The 21,032-nt window shown below is 51.0% G+C and overlaps 2 protein-coding genes across 2 annotated transcripts; both read right to left on the bottom strand.

The window, feature by feature from the left end:
• Positions 1–2,052: 2,052 nt before the first annotated feature.
• Positions 2,053–3,216, bottom strand: LOC119976233 (histone H2B 7-like). Its single transcript, XM_038816577.1, has one exon. The coding sequence runs from the start codon at positions 3,178–3,180 to the stop codon at positions 2,803–2,805; it is 378 nt and encodes a 125-aa protein (XP_038672505.1). The 5' UTR covers positions 3,181–3,216; the 3' UTR covers positions 2,053–2,802.
• Positions 3,217–16,816: 13,600 nt separating this feature from the next.
• Positions 16,817–18,772, bottom strand: LOC119976348 (histone H3-like). The gene has a single exon (XM_038816825.1). It carries the CDS (start codon positions 18,761–18,763, stop codon positions 18,353–18,355), a length of 411 nt encoding a protein of 136 aa, XP_038672753.1. The 5' UTR covers positions 18,764–18,772; the 3' UTR covers positions 16,817–18,352.
• Positions 18,773–21,032: the final 2,260 nt, after the last annotated feature.

Here is a 21,032-nt window from a genome sequence, read left to right as displayed (position 1 = left end):
GGCTCTATAAATGGAGAGCCAGCGGGAAGAACAGATAGTTTTCCCTGCGTTCACCTGTCCTTCAAAGCGGCTAAACAAGAGTGCCCGACCGTGAAGAAGTCCCAGCAATGGCTTCAGCTAGGCGCTGTTATACACGCTTCATCACGGCCATACATGTCAAGTCCACACCACCTTAAAGACGGAACAAGTTAGCTTTGATTCAGATTAAACGATTTGGTGACATTCCAGATCTTGCATCTTTTTAATTGTCCTTATGTTGGGTGGATTGGTGGGGGGCTCGAGTGGTAGGGTCTTTATAATAATCTTTATTGTCACAAGTGGGTTTACAATAACACTGCAATGGTTACTGTGAAAGCCCCTAGTAACCACATTCAGGTGCCTCTTCGAGTACCTAGGGAGAGTTCAGAATGCCCAAGTTACCCAAGCACCAGCTTACCTTTTGGGACTTGTGCTAACCACTGTGCCACTCTGTCCTTCTGGGCTCTGGTGTTGGGGTCTTGAGCGGTGGGTTTGGGGGGGTCTTGAGCGGTGGGTTTGGGGGGGTCTTGAGCGGTGGGTTTGGAGGGGGTCTTGAGCGGTGGGTTTGGGGGGGGTCTTGAGCGGTGGGTTTGGGGGGGGGTCTTGAGCGGTGGGTTTGGGGGGGTCTTGAGCGGTGGGTTTGGGGGGGTCTTGAGCGGTGGGTTTGGGGGTGTGTGTCTTGAGTGGTAGGTTTGGGGGGTCTCGAGTGGTGGGTTTGGGTGGGGTGTCTTGAGCGGTGGGTTTTGGGGGGGTTCTCAAGTGGTGGGTTTTGGGGGGTCTCGAGCGGTGGGTTTTGGGGGGGTTCTCAAGCGGTGGGTTTTGGGGGGGTCTCGAGCGGTGGGTTTTGGGGGGGTCTCGAGCGGTGGGTTTTGGGGTGTCTCGAGCGGTGGGTTTGGGGGGGTCTCGAGCGGTGGGTTTGGGGGGTCTCGAGCGGTGGGTTTGGGGGTGTGTGGCTTGAGTGGTAGGTTTGGGGGGTCTCAAGTGGTGGGTTTGGGTGGGGTGTCTTGAATGGTGGGTTTGGGGTGTCTCGAGGTGTGGGTTTGGGGGTCTTGAGTGGTGGGTCTCGAGGTGTGGGTGTCTCGAAAGGTGGGTTTGGGCGGGGTGTCTCGAGTGGTGGGTTGGGGGGGTCTTGAGTAGGGGGATATGAGCACTGGTGGGGGGGTCTTGAATACTGGTGTCCAGTGGTGGGGGGGCTCGAGTGGCATGGGACCTCTTGAGTGGTGATGGTGGGGCTCACTGGTGGGAGGGGTTCTTGAGGGGTGGGGGGAGGTGAGAACAGGTTACTTAATTGGCTGATCAGCCAGAATCAATTTAAGATAGCCCGTAATGTTAGGTTAGTTTGCCGGAAGTGACATACATTCAGTGGTATGGTGGTTAGCACTGTTACCCCATCGCACCAGGGTCCCAGGTTCGATTCCTGGCTTGGGTCACTGTGGAGTCTGCACGTTCTCCCGTGTCTGCGTGGGTTTCTCCAGGTGCTCCGGGTTCCTCCCACAAGTCCCGAATGATGGCGGTTAGGTAATTTGGACATTCGGAATCGTCCCCGGAACCCGAACAGGTGCCGGAATGTGGTGACTGGGATATTTTCACGGTAATTTCATTGCAGTGTTAATGCTGTCAGGAGTGCTGCACGGTCAGGGTCATTACTGAGGGAGTGCTGCAGTCAGAGGGTCAGTACTGAGTGAATGCTGCAGTCAGAGGGTCAGTACTGAGGGAGTGCTGCACTGTCAGAGGGTCATTACTGAGTGAGTGCTGCACTGTCAGAGGGTCAGTACTGAGGGAGTGCTACTGTCAGAGGGTCAGTACTGAGTGAGTGCTGCACTGTCAGAGGGTCAGTACTGAGGAAGTGCTGCACTGTCAGAGGGTCAGTACTGAGGAAGTGCTGCACTGTCAGAGGGTCATTACTGAGGGAGTGCTGCCCTGTCAGAGGGTCAGTACTGAGTGAGTCCTGCATTGTCAGTGTCAGTACTGAGGGAGTGCTGCACTGTCAGAGGGTCAGTACTGAGGGAGTGCTGAACTGTCAGAGGGTCATTACTGAGGGAGTGCTGCACTGTCAGAGGGTCAGTACTGAGGGAGTGCTGCACTGTCAGTGGGTCAGTACTGAGGCAGTGCTGCACTGTCAGTGGGTCAGTACTGCAATGTGAAAAAACGAAAATCGCCTGTCACCAGTAGGCCTCAAATTAAGTTAGTGAAAATCCCCTAGTCACCACATTCCAGCGCCTGTTCGGGGAGGCTGTTACGGCTGGTGAGAGGGTCAGTACTGAGTGATGCAGTCTGTCGGGGACCAAGGGAACGTCCAGTCAGCACGGAGGGGAAAAGAATACTGGACAATTGCAAATGACAGCATCCGTGTAATGAATGGATTTTGGTCTGGATAACTCAAAGCTGTCCGGTCAGGACCGAGGAAATGCTGCCGCCCAGGGGGTCAGTATCAGGGTATAAAGTACTGAGTGCTGCGCCGTCAAGGAGTGCTGCAGGGCATTGCCAAGAGCTTAGATTCCAGGATTATCATTGTGAAACTTGGTGTAGCACCGACAGACCTGGAACCAAGATCAACAAGATACTTAACTCACGGTCTCCCCGCCCTGGGCAAGATCTTGGATGGCGGACATTGGCTGCCATAAAAAAAGGAACACGAGCATAAATTTGCGCTGGTTTTCACTGCTGGAAACTAGCGTTCAGCTCACAAGCTGCAGGCAAGAGCTCTCCCGGGTGCAGAGTGGGTGATGTTGGCTCTGAAAAGAGCCGTTGTTTATGATCGGCTGGGCGGCGAATGGCTCCAATTCACTTGGAGCTGGTGTACTTGGTGACCGCCTTAGTGCCCTCGGAGACGGCGTGCTTGGCCAGCTCGCCGGGCACCAGCAGGCGCACGGCGGTCTGGATCTCCCGGGAGGACATGGTGTGGCGCCGGCTGTAGTGGGCCAGGCGGGAAGCCTCGCAGGCGATACGGTCGAAGACGTCGTTCACGAAGGAGTTCATGATGCTCATGGCCTTGGAGGAGATGCCCGTGTCCGGATGCACCTGCTTCAGCACCTTGTACACGTAGATGCCGTAGCTCTCCCGGCGGGCCCGCTTGCGCTTGCGGTCGCCCTTGTGGTGGGCCTTGGAGACAGCCTTCTTGGCCCCTTTCTTAGCGATCACCTTGGTTCCGGTCTCCGGCATCGCTGCGCTCGCCGCCCTTCCCACCGCCGTCTTCCGGTCGGCCGCCGGACTAATGTTCGCTCGGACCTGCCGCGCTGCTTTATGTAGACTCCACTATGCAAATGAGGGATCAGGAGGCGCACCTCTGCTCCGATTGGCCGGTGGCCTGGCCACCAGGCGGTTGGTGGCTGGTCTTCGTGACGTACATGGTGAGGGGTATCCAGCCCCTCCCTCAATTACACATTGATACACATGGAGAGTTATTAGATGCAAGTGCAACTCCTCGTCCATCGCTAGGTAGGTTCCCTGTCAGGGAGAGGAATTGAAGGGATTAGTTAAATTGAACAATGATTGCCATTATTTATTTTCAAAGGAACGAAATTAATTAGATTTTAAAATCTCGGGAAATCCTGGAAACAGTCAGCAGGTCTGGCAGCTTCTGTGGAGAGGGAGAGAGAAAAAAAAATCATCTCACGTTGATCATCTCCCATCAGGACTGTAACACTGGCTCTGTTTCGCTCCGCCCCCGCCCCCTGCAGATGCTGCCAGATCTGCTGAGTATTTCTACAATTACTATCAGAGCAGTAGGCCATTCGGCCCATCGAGTATGCTCCGCCATTAAATCATGGCTGATATCTTATTTAGCAGCCTGTACGGCACTTTGTCTAAGAACTTCTGGAAATCCAAATCGATCAATAGATCACACGAGAAACATAGAAACATGACATTCAGCCTCCTTCGCTATTCATGATCATGGCTGATCATAGAATTCAATACTTTTTATGACTTTTGCTTCATATCCAATTCTTTCTTGAAATTACATATTTTGGCCTCAACTACTTGTGGCAGTGGATTACACAGATCCAACACTCTGGGTGAAGGAATTTCTCCTCACATCAGTTCTAAAAGGTTTACCCCTTGCACTCAAACTACAACCCCTGTTCTGGAGTCCCCCACCACGCCATCCCAGGAATCAGCCTAGTAAGGCTTCGCTATACTCCCTCCATAGCAAGAACATCCTTCCTCAGACAAGGACACCAAAACTGCAAAGAATACTCCAGGTGTGGCCTCCCCGAGGTTTTATAATACTTATATAGTGCCTTTACAGTAATGGAGGTGCCCCACAGGAGCATAGTAAAACAACGTTTGACATTGTGCCACGTAAGGGGGTCTTAGGTCAGATGACCAACAGCTTGGTGAAAGAATTTTAAGCAGCGTCTTAAATGAGGAGCAAAGTGAGGTAAGGAAAATGAAATTAAAACCGCTTATTGTCACGAGTAGGCTTCAATGAAGTTACTGTGGAAAGCCCCTAGTCACCACATTCCGGCGCCTGTCCGGGGAGGCTGGTACAGGAATCGAACCGTGCTGCTGGCCTGCTTGGTCTGCTTTAAAAGCCAGCGATTTAGGAGGAGGGAGGCAATTCTGGAGCTCAGGTAATCGAAGACGGGGCTACCAATCGTGATTCAAATTGGGAACGGTTACAGGGTATTGAGTCAATGCTTTACAGCACAGGAAGAGGCCCATCATGTCTGTGCTTGAACAGGAGTTGAGGCGGAGGGGGGCGTGGGGGTGGTGGTGAAGGTTCCAAAAACGACAGGAGAGATTTTCTTTTATTTGCTCACAGGATATGGGCATCGCTGGCTGGGCCCAGCATTTGTTGCCCATCCCAAGTTAAGTCTTGAGAAAGTGTTGGTGGTACCTTCTTGAACCGCTGCAGCCCATGTGGTGTAGGTATACCCACAGTGCTGTTAGGGAGGGAGTTTCAGAATTTTGCCCCAGCAACAGTAAAGGAACAGCGATATATTTACAAGTCGGGGGAGGGGAGGGGGGGGGGGGTGAGTGACTTGGAGGGGAGTCTCCAGGTGGCGATGTTCCCAGGTTTCTGCTGCTCTTGTCCTTCTAATCGTGGATTTGAAAGGAGCTGCCCAAGGAGCCTTGGTGAGTTACTGCAGTGCATCTTGTAGATGGTACACACGGCTGCCACTGTTCGTCAGTGGTTGAGGGAGTGAATGTTTGTGGAAGGGGTGCCAGTTGAATAAGCTGCTTTGTCCTGGGTAGTGTTGAGCTCCTAGAGTGTTGTTGGAGCTGCACCTTTAATAAATGGGTTTATTACTGCAGTGATGTCAGAGTGGATGGAGCTGGGCTGTCTGTCAGCTTTTTCCTTTTGTTTTTGGCTGTTTGCTGCAAGGTGAATTAGTTTCGTTTTCAGTGCTGGATAGCTGCAGTCACAGCCAGAAGGTGTATGAATCTCTCTTTGTAATCTAAAGACTGTAAATCGATCCTAGTGATTTAAAACTAATAACAGTAGTGACATTAACCTGATGTGCTTCTGGTAAAAGTGTTTTAATTCTTATGGATGTTAAAAGGAAAGCTTAAAGGATTACTTATTGTTGTATTCTTTGGGGGTTGTATTTGAATTAATGGTTGCTAAGATGTTCACTGTAATTTTTTACAAAAGTTTACTTGAGTTCATAGAATAAACATTGTTTTGCTTTAAAAAATACTTTTCCATTTCTGCTGTACCACACCTGTAGAGTAGGCCGTGTGCTCCCCATACCACAATCTATTAAAAGTTGTGGGTCAGGTGAACTCCATGATACACTTTGGGGTTCTCTAAACCCTGGCCCATAACACAAAGGACTGGTCTAGAAGAGGTGTGAATGGTAAAAGCAAAATCTTTATCAGCCTTTGCTGTGCAAGAAGATGTTGCGATATTGAGCAGAAGGCTACAAACGCTTACCTGAGAAACGAGGTGTTGTAGCCCAAGCTCGCGGTCAGTATCAAGTAATCTTGTGCTCGGGTGAAGAGTTATCCAGACTCAAAATGTTAGCTCTGTTCTCTCTGCACAAATGCTGCCAGACGTGCTGAGATTTTCCAGCATTTTCTGTTTTTTGTTTCAGGTTCCGGCACCCACGGTAATTTGCTTTTACCTTATGCAAACATTTGCTTGGTTCTCTCTTTTGCTTAATGGCAGTGCTCACAACAAGGAGACGCATCCTCAAAATCAGAGCAGAACTATTCTGGAGAGAGAGGTTTGGATCATCATTTCCTCACAAAGAAGATCGAAAGTGTGGAAAGCAGTCCCGCCAAATACAGCAAAGACTTTAATTAGTTTAAATTGTAGATCAGTACGATTTTTTGGCAGGCACTCCTCTGCCGGTCATAGATGCAATTAAAAAAAAACAATATAGGCACCATTTTACAGAGAAACAAGAAATAGGAACTCGCTCCTTTAAGATGCTCCTCAAAAACTAACCCTTTGACCAAACTTTTGATCATCTGTCCTGACATCTCCTTCTGCAGCTCGCTGTCAACGTGTTTGCTTCTGAATGCGGTGAAGCACCTGGGAATGTTTTGTTACGTTAGAAGCGTGATGTAAATGCAACTTTCTGCTGAGATGAACGTAACCACAAGAGAGCTGAAAGATGGCCTAAATTGTTGTTTTAACATGGTCTCAAGGAAACCACTTCAATTCAAGCGGACAGTCTGAATGACACACGAGAAGATCCTGTCTTCGTCACCCGCTTGTACCGATATCCTTGGCTTTCCGAAGCACCCAGTTACTTGGCTCCCAAGTTGGAGATTTAATTCCTCTAATTCTTCAAGGGCTTCAGAGCAGGCGTAGGCCATTCGAGCCTGATACACCACCATTAAATGAGATCATGGCTGACCTGGCTGTGGTCTCATCTACACTTTGCTGTTTGCCCACCCCAAGAACCTTGAACTCTCTTGTCTCTCAAAAATCTGTCTAACTCTTGTTCAGAGTATGTTCAATATGCCGAGCCTCTAACAAACATACCCCACCCCCTCCCATTTCTAGTCTCTCATGAGTGGAAGCCTCCTCCTGGTATCTACCCTGTCAAATCCCTGGCGTATGATGTTTCTACAATTTAGCCATTTTGTTTTGTCAACACTCAGTCTGACAGATTTCACTGCAAGATCACATTGAGAGCAATTCTTAGGGCATTTCTCCTGCAGCAGTAACTATGATGTAGACCCAATTTGCCTTTCCCCTTGAGATTACCATCAATAAATCCCCCACTATCCACATCCTGTGGTTACCATTGGTCAAAAACTGAACTAGCCATATAAATACTGTGGATTCAAGAGCCGGTCAGAGACTGGGAATTCTGTGGCGAGGCACTCACCTCATTACTCTCCAAAGCCCGTCCATCACCTACAAGACACAAGTCAGGAGCGTGATGAATAATCTCCATGTCTGGATAACTGCAGTATGTGGCAGCAGAGCATTTAGAATTCCACCATATAATGGCAGCAGAGTCAGCATGGCTTCATGAAGGCGAAATTATACCTGATAAATTTATTAGAATTCATTGAGGTGGAAACGAACAGGATAGATAAAAAGGAACCAGTATATGCAATATATTTGGATTTCCAATAAGTTACCACACAAAAGGCTACTTAATAAGATAAGAGCCTGTGGTGTTGGGGGTTGTATATTAGCATGGATAGAGACTTGGCTGATTGACTGAAGGCAGAGAGTTGGGATGAGAGGGATTGTCAGGATGGCAACCTGTAACTAGTGGAGTGCCACAGGGGGCTGGGGGCCACAATTATTTACAATATACAATATTAATGACTGCTAAGAGTCTAATTTTATTCATCTAGGGGCTAGTTGAACGCATATAACTAACATTGAGGACTCGTCTACTGAGGCAGTATGGGCCGAGGTTAGGAACAGTAGAGGAGAGGTCACCCTGTTGGGAGTTGTCTATAGACCTCCGAATAGTCCCAGAGATGTCGAGGAAAGGATTGCAAAGATGATTCTTGACAGGAGCGAGAGTAACAGGGTAGTTGTTATGGGGGACTTTAACTTTCCAAATATTGACTGGAAATACTATAGTTCGAGTACTATAGATGGGTCAGTTTTTGTGCAGTGTGTGCAGGAGGGTTTTCTGACACAGTATGTAGACAGACAACAAGGGGCGAGGCCACATTGGATTTGGTACTGGGTAATGAACCCGGCCAGGTGTTAGATTTAGATGTAGGTGAGCACTTTGGTGATAGTGATCACAACTCGGTTATGTTTACTTTAGCAATGGGCAGGGATAGGTATATACCGCAAGGCAAGAATTATAGCTGGGGGAAAGGCAATTATGATGCTATTCGGCAAGATTTAGGAGGTATAGGATGGGGAAGGAAACTGCAGGGGATGGGTACAATCGAAATGTGGAGCTTTTTCAAGGAACAGCTACTGCGTGTCCTTGATAAGTATGTACCTGTCAGGCAGGGAGGAAGTTGTCGAGCAAGGGAGCCGTGGTTTACTAAGGAAGTTGAAGCACTTGTCAAGAGGAAGAAGAAGGCTTATGTTAGGATGAGACATGAAGGCTCAGTTAGGGCACTTGAGAGTTACAAGTTAGCCAGGAAGGACCTAAAGGGAGAGTTAAGAAGAGCGAGGAGAGGACACGAAAAGTCGTTGGCGGATAGGATCAAGGAAAACCCTAAGGCTTTCTATAGGTATATCAGGAACAAAAGAATGACTCGAGTAAGATTAGGGCCAATCAAGGATAGTAGTGGAAAGTTGTGTGTGGAATCAGAGGAGATAGGGGAAGCATTAAATGGATATTTTTCGTCAGTGTTTACACTGGAGAAAGACAATGTTGTCGAGGAGAACACTCAGGTTCAGTCGACCAGGCTAGAGGGAATTGAGGTTCAAAAGGAGGAGGTGTTAGCAATTTTAGAAAATGTCAAAATAGATAAGTCCCCTGGGCCAGATGGGATTTATCCTAGGATTCTCTGGGAAGCCAGGGAGGAGATTGCAGAGCCTTTGTCCTTGATATTTATGTCGTCTTTGTCGACAGGAATAGTGCCGGAAGACTGGAGGATAGCAAATGTTGTCCCCTTGTTCAAGAAGGGGAGTAGAGACAACCCTGGTAATTATAGACCTGTGAGCCTTACTTCGGTTGTGGGTAAAATGTTGGAAAAGGTTATAAGAGATAGGGTTTATAATCATCTTGAAAAGAACAAGTTGATTAGCGATACTCAACACGGTTTTGTGAAGGGTAGGTCATGTCTCACAAACCTTATTGAGTTTTTTGAGAAGGTGACCAAACAGGTGGATCAGGGTAAAGCTGTTGATGTGGTGTATATGGATTTCAGTAAGGCGTTGATAAGGTTCCCCACGGTAGGCTATTGCAGAAAATAAGGAAGTATGGAATTGAAGGTGATTTAGCGGTTTGGATCAGTAATTGGCTAGCTGAAAGAAGACAGAGGGTGGTGGTTGACGGCAAATGTTCATCCTGGAGTTCAGTTACTAGTGGTGTACCGCAAGGATCTGTTTGGGGCCACTGCTGTTTGTCATTTTTATAAATGACCTGGAAGAGGGTGTAGAAGGATGGGTTAGTAAATTTGCAGATGACACGAAGGTCGGTGGAGTTGTGGATAGTGCTGAAGGATGTTATAGGATACAGAGGGACATAGATAAGCTGCAGAGCTGGGCTGAGAGGTGGCAGATGGAGTTTAATGCGGAAAAGTGTGAGGTGGTTCACTTTGGAAGGAGTAACAGGAATGCAGAGTACTGGGCTAATGGCAAGATTCTTGGTAGTGTAGATGAACAGAGAGATCTCGGCATCCAGGTACATAAATCCTTGAAAGTTGCCACCCAGGTTAATAGGGCTGTTAAGAAGGCATATGGTGTGCTAGCCTTTATAAGCAGGGGGATTGAGTTTCGGAACCACAGGGTCATGCTGCAGCTGTACATAACTCTGGTGCGGCCACACCTGGAGTACTGCGTGCAGTTCTGGTCACCACATTATAGGAAGGATGTGGAAGCTTTGGAAAGGGTTCAGAGGAGATTTACTAGGATGTTGCCTGGTATGGAGGGAAGGTCTTACGAGGAAAGGCTCAGGGAATTGAGGTTGTTTTCGTTAGAGAGGAGAAGGCTGAGAGGTGACTTAATAGAGACATATAAGATAGTCAGAGGGTTAGATAGGGTGGACAGTGAGAGTCTTTTTCCTCGGATGGTGATGACCAACACGAGGGGACATAGCTTTAAATTGAGGGGTGAGAGATATAGGACAGATGTCAGAGGCAGTTTCTTTACTCAGAGAGTAGTAGGGGTGTGGAACGCCCTGCCTGCAACAGTAGTAGACTCGCCAACTTTAAGGGCATTTAAGTGGTCACTGGATAGACATATGGATGAAAATGGAATAGTGTAGGTCAGATAGGCTTCAGGTGGTTTCACAGGTCGGCGCAACATCGAGGGCCGAAGGGCCCGTACTGCGCTGTAGTGTTCTATGTTCTATGTTCTAACAAGCAAAATATTAAGTGGCTTGACTGTGGGAACCCAGTCATTTTCTCATATGAATTTTTTTTTAAAAATAATTTTTATTAAAATTTTTGAAAAATGTATAACAACAAAACACAATAATAAACACCCCCCAGACCCGTACCAACACATATAACAAGCCCCCCCCCCAAACCCAATGAACATAGAACAGTACAGCACAGAACAGGCCCTTCGGCCCTCAATGTTGTGCCGAGCCATGATCACCCTACTCAAACCCAGGTATCCACCCTATACCCCCAACAAACCCCCCCCCCCCCCCTTAACCTTACTTTTTAGGACACTACGAGCAATTTAGCATGGCCAATCCACCTAACCCGCACATCTTTGGACTGTGGGAGGAAACCGGAGCACCCGGAGGAAACCCACGCACACACGGGGAGGACATGCAGACTCCGCGCAGACAGTGACCCAGCCGGGAATCGAACCTGGGACCCTGGAGCTGTGAAGCATTTATGCTAACCACCATGCTACCGTGCTGCCCTGGTGAACAACAAAATAATTTTAAAAGAAATTAAATTTAACATAAACAATACCCCCTGAACCCCCCCCCCTCGCCCCCGGGTTGCCGCTGCTGCTGACCTAGTTCCCTAGAGCCAGAAAGTCGAGGAAAGGCTGCCACCGCCTAAAGAACCCTTGTACCGACCCCCTCAGGCGAATTTGACCTTCTCCAGCTTAATGAATCCCGCCATGTCATTGATCCAGGTATCCACGCTTGGGGGTCTCGCATCTTTCCATTGCAACAAGATCCTCCGCCAGGCTACTAGGGACGCAAAGGCCAAAACACCAGCCTCTTTCGCCTCCTGCACTCCCAGCTCCACCCCAACCCCAAATATCGCGAGTCCCCAGCCTGGCTTGACCCTGGACCCTACCACCCTCGACACCGTCCTCGCCACCCCCTGCCAGAATTCCCCCAGTGCCGGGCATGCCCAAAACATATGAGCATGGTTCGCTGGGCTCCCCGAACACCTAATGCACCTGTCCTCACCCCCAAAAAAGCTGCTCATCCTCGTCCCGGACATATGAGCCCTGTGCAGTACCTTGAACTGGATGAGGCTAAGCCTCGCACATGAAGAGGAGGAGTTCACCCTCTCCAGGGCGTTCGCCCATGTCCCCTCCTCAATCTGCTCCCCCAGCTCCACTTCCCACTTAGCCTTCAGCTCCTCTACCGACGCCTCCTCCACCTCCTGCATCACCTGGTAGATGTCAGACACCTTCCCATCCCCGACCCACACCCCCGAAAGCACCCTATCCCTTACCCCCCGCGGGGGCAGCAAAGGGAACCCCTCCACCTGCCGCCTAGCAAACGCCTTGACCTGAAGGTACCTGAACATATTCCGGGGGAGCTCAAACTTTTCCTCCAGTTCACCCGGGCTCGCAAACCTCCCGTCAATGAACAGGTCCCCCAACTTCCATATGCCCACCCGGTGCCACCCCAGGAACCCGCCATCAATGTTCCCTGGGACAAATCGGTGGTTCCCCCACAGCGGGGCCTCCACCGAGCCCCCGACTTCCCCCGTGTCGCCTCCACTGCCCCCAAATCTTGAGGGTAGCCACCACCACCGGGCTCGTAGTGTACCTCGTTGGAGGGAGCGGCAACGGCGCCGTTACCAGTGCCTTCAGGCTCGTGCCTCCACAGGACGCCATCTCCATCCATTTCCATGCTGCCCCATCCATTACCCACTTGCGTACCATCGAGACATTAGCCGCCCAATAGTACCCAGAGAGGTTGGGCAGCGCCAGCCCCCTCTATCCCTGCCCCGCTTCAAAAAGACCCTCCTCACCCTCGGAGTCCCGTGCGCCCAAACAAATCCCAGAATGCTGCTGTTCACCCTCCTAAAAAAGGCCCTCAGAATAAGAATGGGGAGGCACTGGAACAAAAACAAAAATCTCAGGAGCACCGTCATTTTAACGGACTGTACTCTACCCGCCAACGACAGCGGCAGCATGTCCCACCTTTTAAACTCCTCCTCCATCTGCTCCACCAACCTAGTAAAATTAAGCGAATGCAAAGCCCCCCAACTCCTAGCCACCTGAACCCCCAGGTACCCAAAACTCCTCACTGCCCTTTTTAGTGGGAGCCTACCAATCCCCTCCTCCTGATCACCCGGGTGTACAACAAACAGCTCGATCTTGCCCAGGTTCAACTTATAGCCCGAGAAACTCCCAAACTCAGCAAGAATCTCCATCACCTCCGGCATTCCCCCCACCGGGTCTGCTACATACAGCAACAAGTCATCTGCATACAGCGACACTCGGTGCTCCTCCCCATTCCGCACCAGACCCCTCCACCTCCCCGACTCCCTTAGCGCCATGGCCAGAGGCTCAGTTGCCAACGCAAAAAGCAAGGGGGACAGGGGGCACCCCTGCCTCGTCCCACGGTAGAGCCTGAAGTACTCGGACCGCCTCCCATTTTTCGCTACACTCGCCATCGGGGCCTCGTACAGCAACCTCACCCATTTAATAAACCCCTCCCCAAACCTGAACTTCTCTAACACCTCCCACAAGTACTCCCACTCAACCCTATCAAAGGCCTTCTCCGCATCTAATGCCACCACAATCTCCGCCTCTCCTTCTGCCGCCAGCATCATTATCACATTTAGCAGCCTTCGCACGTTAGTGTTCAGCTGCGTCCCCTTCACAAAACCCGTCTGATCTTCATGTATCACCCCCGGCACACAGTCCTCTATTCTAGTGGCCAAGATCATCGCCAGCAACTTGGCGTCCACGTTCAACAGTGAAATTGGCCTATATGATCCACACTGCAGGGGGTCCTCATCTCGCTGTAGAAGTCCCTGAAGACCCCATTGACCTCTACCCCCCTCCGCACCACATTCCCACCCCTATCCTTCACTCCACCAATCTCCCTAGCCGCGTCCCGCTTGCGGAGCTGATGCGCCAGCATCCTGCTCGCCTTCTCTCCGTATTCATAGACCGCTCCCTGCGCCTTCCTCCACTGTGTCTGCGCCTTTCTGGTGGTCAGTAAATCAAACTTAGTCTGCAGGCTACGCCGCTCCCCCAACAATCCCTCCTCCGGGGCCTCCGCATACCTCCTATCTACACAGCAGCTCCCCCACCAGTCTCTCCCTCTTCTCCCCCCTCTCCCTATGGGCTCGGATGGAAATCAGCTCCTCCCTAATCACTGCCTTCAGAGCCTCCCACACCATCCCCACCCGGACCTCCGCAGTATCATTGGCTTTGAGGTACCTCTCAATACATCCCCGAACCCTCCTACACACCTCCTCATCAGCCAACAACCCCACGTCCTGATGCCAAAGCGGGCGCTGGTCCCGCACCTCCCCCATCTCCAGATCCACCCAATGCGGACCATTGTCCGAAATCGCTATAGCCGAATATTCGGCATCCTCCACCCTCGGGACCAGCCCCCTACTCAGGACAAAAAAAATCAATACGGGAATAAACCCTGTGCATGTGGGAGAAAAAAAGAGCACTCCCGAGCCCTCAGCCTCCCAAACCTCCTGGGATCCACCCCTCCCATCTGGTCCATAAACCTCCTCAACACCTTGGCCACCGCCGGCCTCCTGCCCGTCCTAGAACTAGAACGATCCAGTGGGGGATCCAGCACCGTATTGAAGTTCCCCCCCCCCCCCCCCCCCCCCCCCGCCCCCATGATCAGGCCCCCCACCTCCAGGTCAGGAATGCGGCCCAACGTACGCCTCATGAAACCAGCATCATCCCAATTTGGGGCATATACATTTACCAACACCACCCTCTCCCCCTGCAGCTTACCGCTCACCATCACATATCTGCCGCCACTATCAGCCACCACCTCAGACGCCTCAGACGCCACCCTCTTCCCTACCAGGATCGCCACCCCCCGGTTCTTCGCGTCGAGCCCTGAATGGAAAACTTGCCCCACCCACCCCTTCCTCAGACGAACCTGGTCCACCACCTTCAGGTGAGTCTCCTGAAGCATGGCCGCCTTCAGATGTGAAAACACCCGGGCCCGCTTAACCGGCCCATTCAACCCTCTCACGTTCCACGTGATCAGCCGGATCAGGGGGCACCCCACCCCCCCCCCCCGCCGACTAGCCATAGCCCATCGACTGCTCGCCTCTGCTAGCACCCCCCACTCTGCCCGTTTCCCATGGCGATAGAACCTCACCCCGACCCCCCCCCCCCCCCCCCACCCCTCCCTGGCCAATCCAGCAGCAACCCGGTATACCACCCCCCCCCCCCCCCCCCCCCAGGCTAGGACCCCCTCCTAGCCGCGACACTCCCTCCATAGTACTCCCGTGAGCCAGCTGACTTCTGCTGACCCCGGCAGCTCCCGCCCTAACTACGACCCCTCCCCCCCTGCAGCAGCTCCTTGGCACCGCTCCAGCGCAGGAAAACGGAACCGATATCCGCGCCCCTTGCTTCCAGCTCCCCCCAGAGGAAAACCCGCGCTTTCACACTACCCCACCCCGCCCCCTCAACGTAGCTCCCAAATAGCAGTCCCAACCCATCCACCAACCCTGTACAAAAAACAGACCCCCGACACCCCCTTAAAACACAAAACCATAACCAACACCATCCGAAAGCAGAAAAGAAACCAGAACAGCCAGCAACAACGTAAGCAGTGATACAAAAACCCCCACAGTCCCCAATCCCTAGTTCGAGTCCAACTTTTCAGCCTGCACAAAGGCCCACGCCTCCTCCGGGGACTCAAAATAGTGATGCTGGTCCTTGTAGGTGACCCACAAGCGCGCAGGCGGCAGCATGCCGAACTTCACCTGCTTTCCATGGAGCACCGCCTTCGTCCGGTTGAACCCGGCACTCCGCTTAGCCACCTCCGCACTCCAGTCCTGGTAGATGCGCACTACCAAATTCTCCCAGTTTCTGCTCCTCACCTTCTTGGCCCATCGCAGCACACACTCCCGGTCACTGAAATGATGGAACCACACCAGCACCGCCCGCGGGGGTTCATTCGTCTTGGGCCTCCTGGCCAGTACTCTGTGGGCCCCCTCCAGCTCCAGGGGCAGATGGAAGGATCCTGCCCCCACCAGCGAGTTCAGCATCACGGCCACATAAGCCGGCAGGTCCGACCCCTCCGCGAGGCCCAGGATCCGCAAGTTCTTCCTCCTTGACCGAAACTCCATCTCCTCAAAACGATCTTGCCACTTTTTGTGGAGCGCCTCGTGCATCTCCACCTTCCCAACGAGGGCCGAGACCTCATCCTCACGCTCAGAAGCCTGCTGCTGCAACTCAAGGATTGCTGCACCCTGGGGTTGTCTGGGTCTCCAGCAGCTTACTTGAGTAAGCTAACTTTCAAAGAGTGCAGCAACTCCACTTTCAGCTCCGTAAAGTAGCGCAGAAGGGCCGCCTGCTGCTCCTGCGCCCACTTCCTCCACTCCTCGGGGGCTCCACCAGCCACCATTTTGTCCACCTTCCCCGCTTTTCCAGGGGAGCTGCTGCCATTTTTTTTCCTCGCCCCACTCCAGGACCACACCATAAATCCCAGGGGGGTATTACTCTGGACCCCTTCACACACCAGGAATCGTTGAATCAGCGCCGTTTGGGGCCCTTAAAAGATCCCACAAGTCCTACGAAAGCGGGAGCTGCCGAACGTGCGGCTTAGCTCCCCATTGCCGCCACCGGAAGTCGCATTTTCTCATATGAATTAACCATTGTATTCCATCATATTCAGTACGGAGAACGGATTTTTCTCCGTGTAATCAACTGATACATTTTTGTTAGGACTCTGCCAAACTGTGAAATATGGCATGTGTGAGAAAATCTATCCAGTATTTTTCCTAAGACTGCACAAGCAGATGCTAAGCTAGTTTTGATAGGCACCAGTCAATCTTAAGTAATGATCCAATGTTTGATTAACAAATCATTCTCGAAGTAACAGACATTCATTCGAACAAGCCAGGAGAGGCCTCAGATGAGAATTAGAAGTCAATGAATGCAAGTGAGGGTTTAAACCAGAGATAAGAATTCCCTTAAAAGACCTCATGAACGAGGTCCTTTGTTCCGGAATCATCTATGTTTGTTGTGTATAGTGATTTATTTTGTGCTTATTGCCACGTGCTTGGCTTATGTTTTGTTTGATATTTTCTTTCCAAGTTTTATTCAGTTCTTATTAAAGTGTATACTAGTGAGTAACGAGCAATAAAGTTTATTTTTGACACCTCCCACCAACCGGACTACCGATTCTTAGAGAAAAATAGGAGTCCCAACAATGACTTGGACGAGGGAAATGAATGCATCATTGCCAAGTTTGGGGATGTCAAAAATAGATGGGAAGAAAAGTGGTGAGGATTACAGTTTATTGAGGGATCAAAGTAGAAGTGGCTATAATCCCACATGACCATCAGCTGGTTTCGGTTTTTTTTTTGGGGGGGGGGGGGGGGTAAATAGAGCTGACTGGTGGCGATGTAACCTGAGGATCACCACACATCAAGTGACTGATTATACCACACTGGGGTTTTTCTCAGTTGGAAGAACAGCTGGTTTGTGATGCTCAGGTTATTCATGAAGTCCTTGCCTTCTCAACCTTGCCCCTTGCCCGAGTGGTGATTTCCAGGTTAAATCACCAGTCATTTCTGCCCTCAATAGGAACATCAGCCTATGGTCATCTGGGACCATGGCTACTTTACTCAGAGGGTCTGGGGGTCCTCATGCAGAAATGATAAAAAAGCTAGCATGCAAATTCATTAGGTAATTGAAAATGAAAATTGGGACAGCAAATGGAATCTTGACCACTAATCTAAGGGAATGGAGTATAAAAATAAACAAGTCTTGCTAAAATAGTACAAGGCACTAGTTAGACACCTGGAATACTGTGAAATTTTGGTTCCCATATCAAAGAAATTATATACTGGCAGAGGTAGTCCAGAGAAGGTTCACTAGGTTGGTGCTGGGTATAGAGGAGTGTCAAGGAGATTGATTAAGTGGAACCTGTACATGGAGGTATATAGGATTCCCAGGGAATTTGACTGGTTGTTTCCCCCGTGGGAGAATCTAGGTTGGTATAATCTCAGTAAGGAGTCCTTTCCTTTAAATTTAATCGAGGTATTCAGAGTAAAGGGCAGCCCATTTAACACATTCAAGGAACTTTATGAGGGCCGTGAACCAGAAATCCTTTATTACAGAGGGCTAGGTCATTAAGTATGTTCAAGGCTAAGAATAGACAAGATTTTTAATCAAGAGAATCAAGGGGATACATGGAAAGTGGAGTTGAGGATATCACGTGTCATGGTTTCAAGACAGCAGACTCGATGGGCCGAACAGCCAGCTTCTGCTCCTTCGTCATATAGCTCAACCAAGCTGGGCGTCAGAACCCGGCTACATCAACCTCGTCCACCAGTAAACATTTATTCTCCCCAGTGACAATGATACAAACTACCACTTCTAAGCAGCCACCAGCAAGGTTGTGTAGATACATACACAACCTTGTCACAACCGAAGCGCTTGGGAGTCATACCTAGCACAAAGTAACGGTTGTGGCTGAAGGCTAATCTGTCCCAGGTGGTCTTCAGGGAGTGCCCTAGAGAACTATCAATGACTGCTTCAATGACCTTCCTTCCATCAGCTCAGCAATACTGGTAATCGCAGAATTCCCACCTCAGATACTTCAGTCAATGCTCAAGTGCATCAAAACCTGAACCATCCAGTCTTGGGCAAACACGGCAAATTTCATGTAACACAAGTGCCTAACAATTACCTTTTCCACCGAAGGCAACCATCGCTTGCTGAATTTCAGCACATAAAACATTGCGGGCAAGTTTACAATGAACCAGAAACTTATCTAGCTCTATGAATAGCTGCAACCGGGTCAGACCTGTAATTGAACTACCAATGTATCTGCCCTCTTGTTAATGTGGTGGCTCTGAAAAGAGCCGTTGCGAATGGTTTTTAGGTTTGGAAGAACAGACCCGCTCAGGCCCGTTCCCCCCGGATGCGCCGGGCCAAGTGGATGTCCTTGGGCATGATGGTAACCCTCTTGGCATGGATGGCGCACAGGTTAGTATCTTCGAAAAGCCCCACCAGGTACGCCTCGCTGGCCTCCTGGAGGGCCATGACGGCCGAACTCTGGAAGCGCAGATCGGTCTTGAAGTCCTGGGCGATCTCCCGCACAAATCGCTGGAAGGGCAGCTTGCGAATCAGCAACTCGGTAGACTTCTGGTAGCGGCGTATCTCCCGCAGTGCCACGGTGCCGGGCCGGTAGCGGTGCGGCTTCTTCACGCCACCTGTGGCCGGGGCGCTCTTGCGGGCAGCTTTAGTAGCCAGCTGCTTGCGGGGCGCTTTGCCACCGGTGGATTTCCTCGCTGTCTGCTTCGTTCTCGCCATTTGCTCTTCACACCCTCAGCACGAACTGTGAATGAAACTGCCGGCGCTGCTCCTTTTATAGAGCGCTGACCGCAGCTGGCAGGTGCCAAAGCCCTCACTGATTGGCCAGCTAGAAACTGCACCTGATTGGTGCACCAGGCGGCATTCGATTGCTTCATCCCTTTTGTTCAAGGAACGAATCTGATTGGTTGCTTCTGCGCGTTCTTATTGGATCGTTTTTCAATCCCTCTATCGCCAAAAAACGATTCAAAGATTCACCTGAGGAAGGAGCTGCGCTCCGAAAGCTGGTGTTTGAAACAAACCTGTTGGACTTTAACCTGGTGTTGTAAGACTTCTTACTGTGCTCACCGCAGACCAACGCCGGCATCTCCATATCATCGCCAATGAACTGGAGGCAGTTCAGAGGAGATTCACTGGATTGATTCCATGGATGAAGGATGAAGAGCGGTTGAATAGTTTTGGCCTATACACTCTCCAGTTTAGCAGAATGAGAGATCTATTTGAGGTACATAAGATGGTAAAATGTATCGACAAACTGGAGCGGATATTTCTTCCTGTGGGGCAATCTAGAACGAGAGGTCATAGTTTTAGGATGGGGGGGCGGTGGGAGATTCAAAACAGGAGGAGAAATAATTTCTCTCAAAGTGAATTTATGGAAGTCCATGGGCGTGATTCTCCGCAAATGCGGCACATCATAAAGGCTGCCGTGAAACTGGCCATGTTTCACGGCAGCCTCCGCGCCCCCTCCCGGGACCCGATTCTCCCCCCAGGGCGGGGCTAGCAGCGGGGCCCCGTGAAGCACGGCATCGTGGACTTAGTGGCTGTCGCTAAGTCCGCGCGCCAAGCGTCACACCTGCTGACGCGCACGATGACATCAGCCGCGCGTGCGCGGGTCCGATCCTGTGGGGTGGCGGAGGGAGAAAAAGTGCGTCCGTTACGGACGCACTGACCGCGATCGGTGGACACCGATCGCAGGCCCATGCCCCCCTTAGCACGGCCGTGGTACTGCCGTGCCAATCGGGGCCCTGGATGCCCAGAACGGGCATGTTGCGGCCGTTTTTATGACGGCAGCAAGCAGGTGTGTTTGCTGCCGCAAAGATGGTCGTAAAGGCCTGGGCATTCGGCCCATCGGCCTGGTGAGAATCGCTGTTCGCCGTAAAAAACGGCGAGCAGCGATTCGTGTTGTGGGGTGGGGGGGGGGGGAGAATAGCGGGAGGGTGTGAAAAATGTCGGGGACGCCCTCCCGCTATTCTCCGACCCGTCGTGGGCAGCGTAGAATCGCGCCCCATATCTCAGAGCGTGGTGCATGCCGGGGCATTGAGTAAATTTGCAGAGATAGATTTTTAATGAAATGAAACAAAATGAAACCGCTATTGTCATGAGTAGGCTTCAATGAAGTTACTGTGAAAAGCCCCTAGTCGCCACATTCCAGCGCCTGTTCGGGGAGGCTGGTACGGAAATCGAACCGTGCTGCTGGCCTGCTTGGGCTGCTTTAAAAGCCAGCGATTTAGCCCAGTGAGGGAGAACGGGCAGGAAAATGGAGTTGAGGCCAAGGGATCAGTCATCATCGTATTGAATGGCAGAGCAGGTTTGAGGGGCTGAATTGCCTACTCCTGCTCCTAGTTATTATGTTCTTTCATTATATTTATCCCAACGGACACCCTGTTGAATTCTGGCGCCTCCGCCCAAATGACCAACGGTATTTTTTTAAATATAAATTTAGAGTATTCAATTCATTTTTTCAAATTAAGGGGCAATTTTAGCGTGGCCAATCCACCTAGCCTGCACATCTTTGGGTTGTGGGGGCAAAACCCATGCAAACATCGGGAGTATGTGCAAACTCCACACGGACAGTGACCCATAGTCGGGATCGAACCCGGGATCTTGGCGCCATAAGGTGATAACCACTGCGCAACCGTGCTGTCCCAGACCAATGATTGTTAGCGACCATAGTTTATCATGGTGGTACCAGCATATTCGACTACTGAGGAATCACAGCACCCTCTCCTCCTCCCAACTCAGAGTGGCAGAATTGTTACGGCGCAGAAGGAAACCATGTGGCCCATCATCTCTGCACCGTCTCACCAAACGAGCATCATGACTTAGTGCCATTCCCTGCCCTGCCCCCTCTCCCCTTCTCCATGCACATTGCTTTTATTCACTAAACATCTAATGCCCTCTGGAAAGCCTTGATTGAATCTGCTTCCGCCACACTTGCAGGCAGTGCATTCCAGACCCGAAACACTCGTGTGAAAATGTTACATGTCCT

This window comes from Scyliorhinus canicula, chromosome 13 (genome assembly GCF_902713615.1).
Source record: "Scyliorhinus canicula chromosome 13, sScyCan1.1, whole genome shotgun sequence".
NCBI classification, from domain to species: domain Eukaryota; kingdom Metazoa; phylum Chordata; class Chondrichthyes; order Carcharhiniformes; family Scyliorhinidae; genus Scyliorhinus; species Scyliorhinus canicula.
The sequence above is the reverse complement of the archived record's forward strand: the minus strand, read 5'-3'. Positions and strand labels throughout refer to the sequence as shown.

Excerpts from the sequence above, each read along its gene's own strand:
- LOC119976233 (XM_038816577.1), bottom strand. The coding sequence starts at position 3,180 with ATGCCGGAGACCGGAACCAAGGTGATCGCTAAGAAAGGGGCCAAGAAG.
- LOC119976348 (XM_038816825.1), bottom strand. The coding sequence starts at position 18,763 with ATGGCGAGAACGAAGCAGACAGCGAGGAAATCCACCGGTGGCAAAGCG.